General features: G+C 33.8%; 1 protein-coding gene across 3 annotated transcripts; it reads right to left on the bottom strand.

Annotated features, from left to right (window-relative positions):
• Positions 1 to 708: 708 nt before the first annotated feature.
• On the bottom strand, positions 709 to 4523 carry LOC143618973 (putative protein phosphatase 2C 38). Of its 3 annotated transcripts, none has more exons than XM_077091027.1 (5): positions 3959 to 4523; positions 3588 to 3928; positions 2597 to 2964; positions 1906 to 2142; positions 709 to 950 (listed from the first exon to the last, which is right to left on the bottom strand). In XM_077091027.1, exons 2-5 carry the CDS (start codon positions 3919 to 3921, stop codon positions 720 to 722), a joined length of 1170 nt encoding a protein of 389 aa, XP_076947142.1. In that variant the 5' UTR covers positions 3922 to 3928; positions 3959 to 4523; the 3' UTR covers positions 709 to 719. The 3 variants fall into 3 exon arrangements, with proteins under 3 accessions (XP_076947142.1, XP_076947144.1, XP_076947143.1); XM_077091029.1 differs by having other exon boundaries at positions 3588 to 4064; positions 4247 to 4522; XM_077091028.1 differs by having other exon boundaries at positions 3588 to 4098; positions 4247 to 4522.

A 4523-nucleotide genomic window follows, 5' to 3' on the forward strand; every position in this document is an offset into this window, starting at 1 on the left:
ATAACTTTCCATAACTTTGTTTATTTGTTTTTTTTAATTCTCATGCCTATTAACTTTGTTTATCAACGTTATCTACAAAACGCCACACAAAAACAATTAACCAAAAAGCCTCCATAAAGGGAGGGGCGGTGTTCCCAGGCTTTATGACCCCATAAAGCCCTCATAAAGCCTCCACCACGGATGATCTTGATTTGATAGGTGAAGTATCCCCTTTATAAACATGTTATCCATGATCTATTTATTAAATGTGTTAAACATGACAATTCAAAATTTGATTATTTTCGTGTCTTATTCTATTCGTGTCGAAAATTACCACCCATAAATCCGTAATGAATATAAAATACATCCAACCTAAAGAGAGAAAAAGCACAGTAAAAACATATAAACTGTGAATTTGTGTGTTTATATTTATAAATTACATGCTGTAATAAAAACTGATTCACTTTTCTTCAAGATCATTATCTGAAGACCTCAAAAACAACACAAAGATTATCATAACATCTTTGATTAATTAAGAATGAAAGAATAAACATCCTTCCACTTCCATTCAACCACCACCCGACTCGACTCGACTCCAACTACCGCTAAACCATTCTTTATCGCTCTTAATTTACAAACATTAACAGCAGGCTACAACTTGTTGCTGTGTGGTAATCCTCGGCTTCCTTCGGGTGCTCAACAAAAAGCACCTTCCTTCGGGTGCTCGCTCAAACAGCAGGCTACAACTTGTTGCTGTGTGGTAATCCTCGGCTTCCTTTTATTGATAGAACCGAACCATGTGCAGATGCCCGGTTTGTTATTGGCGGGTCTAGAAACATGACGACTACAGTGATGTCGTCATGGAAATGTCTTCTAACTCCCCTGTCAATTTTCTTCAAATCTGAGTATCTCATTTCTCGTTTCTTGGCTGCTATTTTAAGTGTGGCTTTAACTAGTCTTCTAGCAATCCCCTACACAAAATTAAAAGGTTCCGATTAATTATAGTTCTCAGCAAAGTTGCAAAAGTCGCTAGGCGGCCGACTGGGGAGTTGGGTGTACTCGGAATACTCATGGAGTACTCGGAGAGTACTCGGACATGGAAAATATAAAGAAAATTACTTTTTGGATATTATATATATGTCAAATATCATTAGTTTACTAATATTTATAAAAATATATGTGAATATCAATATAAATAATATAACTACATTTTTAAATAATAAATTATTATTAAAATTGCTAATCATTAATTAAAAAAAATTATATTTTTTCTTTAACATTATATAAATACGAATTATGCATTTTTTTTAAGTCAAAACCGGCTCAAGTTCACGGACTAGATGCGATTCTGGCTGAAGTTAACCACCTTTTATTGAGTCTTAGTAACTAGGTGGAGTAAAAGAAACTCCCCTCGGTGACATACCTTGTAGCGAGTACTCGCGGAGTACTCGGCCTTGTAAACCTACTTTTACAACATTGGTTCTCAGTGTTTAAAACCAAAGATAAGATACCCAAACACGTCTAACGTGTGTTTTAGATACATGTATAATAATTAGTTTTAGTGTTTGAATAATATATTATATGCCAAATTATTGGTTGTAAAGAAAGGTAACATAAAATTATCAATTTGTGTGATCTTTCAAGTTTCAACTAATTATTTATTTATGATTATTACATATATTATATGTTTTTACATCTGATATGGCATACTGACTTGATCATCGGAGTGTCTATTGTCTACGTGGCCTATGTCGTCTACACAACCTAACTTGAGATACTTTTACTCCAATTTTGCCAAAAAAAAAACAAAAAAAACTTTCACAGTAAAAAAATATATTCTTTTTGGTTACTTAATAATATATTATTTCTTTACTATTAAGAATAAAGCAAAAAGAATGAATATATGATAATGGATAATAAACTTACACTACGAGGATAATTATGGACGATATCAACTGCTTCCTCGTTTGTAAGATGCTCCCATAAACCATCAGATGCAAATATTAGAAACTGATCCTTAGGATTTAGTTTGTGTATTAATATTGACGGTTCAGCGTTAAGAATCGGCATTGAAAAGGGTTGGGGCAGCCTAAATTTCGATAATAAAGGCTCTCTGTTGAACTCCGCCTTCTTTAGATATGCGTCACCAATGGATCTTGAAACCTGAAAACCAAAACAAGTATTCACATAGAGTTCATGGTTGAAACAGTCAAAGCTAGATTGTTACTTATAAGTCAACAGAATTGACTTTCTAAAGTCTAAACTAACAGTTTCTGAAAGTCAAACGAACTTTTTTCATATCTAGTCTAGGATATTAAAACAGTCAACAAGAAGTAACGCTTGTTCTAAATTGATTTAAAGTTGAAGACCAAATCTTTTTTCAAAGAACGAAAAGACATATTCACAAAGAAAGAGTTCACAGTTGACTTTTCAGAGTCAAATGAGCTACATTATATCTTCAAAACTGACAAAAACAATTATGATTATTGAAAAGCTAAAAAATGGTATTGAACTTACAAGAAAGTTACTGTAACTATGAAAGAATCGGACCCAAAAAACATCAACTAATTTTTCATTTGAAAAGTACCATGTTTGACTTTCTAAAAATCAAACTAACCTGTATGATGCCCTTAACACGCCACACATTATGTCTCAACACAACAATCTTTGGATCATCAGGATGCAAAGAATGAAGTTCATCTCTTACAGAAGCATAACTTGCATTATGCTCGGTTGATAACTGTATAGCAGAAACGCCTCTAACACCTCTGTCAGCTCTTCCTAACACCACTCGCGAGTCTCCAGCGTTAGCAACATAAATCAACCCGTTGCAAATAACACCGACCAAACAACATGTCCCCACAGAAGCTATTTGCGGGCACATACGCCATTGTTCTCTTACAACCGAAAGAAACTCATCTTCTGTCGCTAAAAATGCTTTCTTGATAACATTTGCAGACATTTCTTGATCTTCCGATGCAAATTCTGAACCGAAACAAACAAAGAGTTTATAAAGTTCCATAATTGAAAGAATTCAAAAGAACCGAAAAACCAGTGGCGAAGCTTGGACACGAATGTCGGGGTGGGGGGGACTCAAAATGTATTATAAAAATCATAAACGAGGGGGGCTGGGCTCAAACTTTTGGCCGAAAACAGGTCAAATTACACTACGTATAAAAATTTCCAGGCAAAAAACAACTAAATTTACACTAATGAGAGAAAAAACAGGGGGGGGGGGGGCACCCCTGGCCCTTATATCCTGCGCCCCTGCGAAAAACTGTATTCGTGAATAATATTCAAAACCGGATCTTTTTATAGATTACTAAAAAAAAGTATTATCATAAAGTTAACTAACTAATGATATAAATCAAATAATAATAACTATTATAAATAACAAACTTGGCTAACATCAAATCGAAATCTTGAAATGACATTTGCAGAAAAATCTTGAATTCTTGATCTTCAAAAAAAATTATAAAGTTACATAAATATAGAATTCAAAAGAACTGAAAAACTGTATTGATGAATAATATCTTCTATACCGAATAACCAAAACCAGATCTTTATATAAGCTAATTAGTAATATGAATCAAATAACAATAACTTACTCTTAAGATTAGCGAAAAGATTTTGATTCACGAATCTTGAAGTCTCCGGTCCACCATGCCCATCATAGACGCCGATAAACGTTCCAAACGGGCCCGAACTCAAAGAACTCAGCGGTCCCGATTCAACCTGACTCTGATCTTCCAACAAATTATTTGCTTGAATCACAGCCATCGAAAACTCACCACTAACATGAGCTCCTAAATCTTTATACCATAACAACCCATCTGTTCTTCCTATTTGATCTGCAGATTTTCTACCACAACCTTCATCGCCTTCAACCGAAGCCTTCCAACACGGTTTGACCATGTTTAAGTAATTATTCCCAGACAACATTGATCAACTTCCCACCAAAATCACACCAATTCATCACCTCATAAACACCATACTCATCAAAATTCCAAAAATCAAGAACCAAGGGTCAAAACTCAATAAAGCCCTAAACTTTGACCTTAATCTAAGTCAAAACACTCAAGATTCTTGAAATTATGAACACCCAACAAAAAATAAACCCTAAACACCATTAATATCAAGTGGGTATGTGTAAAGATTGGTGAAAAGCTAATGAATAGACAAAAAAGATAGTTTTTTTTTTTTTTTTTTTTTTGGAGTTAAGAGAATAATAATAATAATAATAATAATAATATGGAGGTGTGCATACCTTGAACTTAATTCATGTGGACCTTCCTATTGTGCCAACTTACAAGAACAGTATTAGCTGTAAAAGCCCATATAGATTTGATTGTGACAGAGTTTGTTCATAGATCAGAGGAAGATGGCAATGGATAATAAGAAAATAATAATAAATAAATAAAGGGTTTTGGAATTTTTTGGGCAGGAGATCTTTTAAATTGGTGTCAGATTGGGATCTTAGAGGTTTAAAAAAGAAAGAAAAGGCTACTCATTAACTTATCAAACAACGGCTTTGGTTTTCATAT

The sequence above is a fragment of the Bidens hawaiensis genome, unplaced genomic scaffold (genome assembly GCF_021521415.1).
Source record: "Bidens hawaiensis isolate Kalapana, Puna unplaced genomic scaffold, B.hawaiensis_p1.1 tig00002343_1, whole genome shotgun sequence".
In the NCBI taxonomy this organism is placed as follows: domain Eukaryota; kingdom Viridiplantae; phylum Streptophyta; class Magnoliopsida; order Asterales; family Asteraceae; genus Bidens; species Bidens hawaiensis.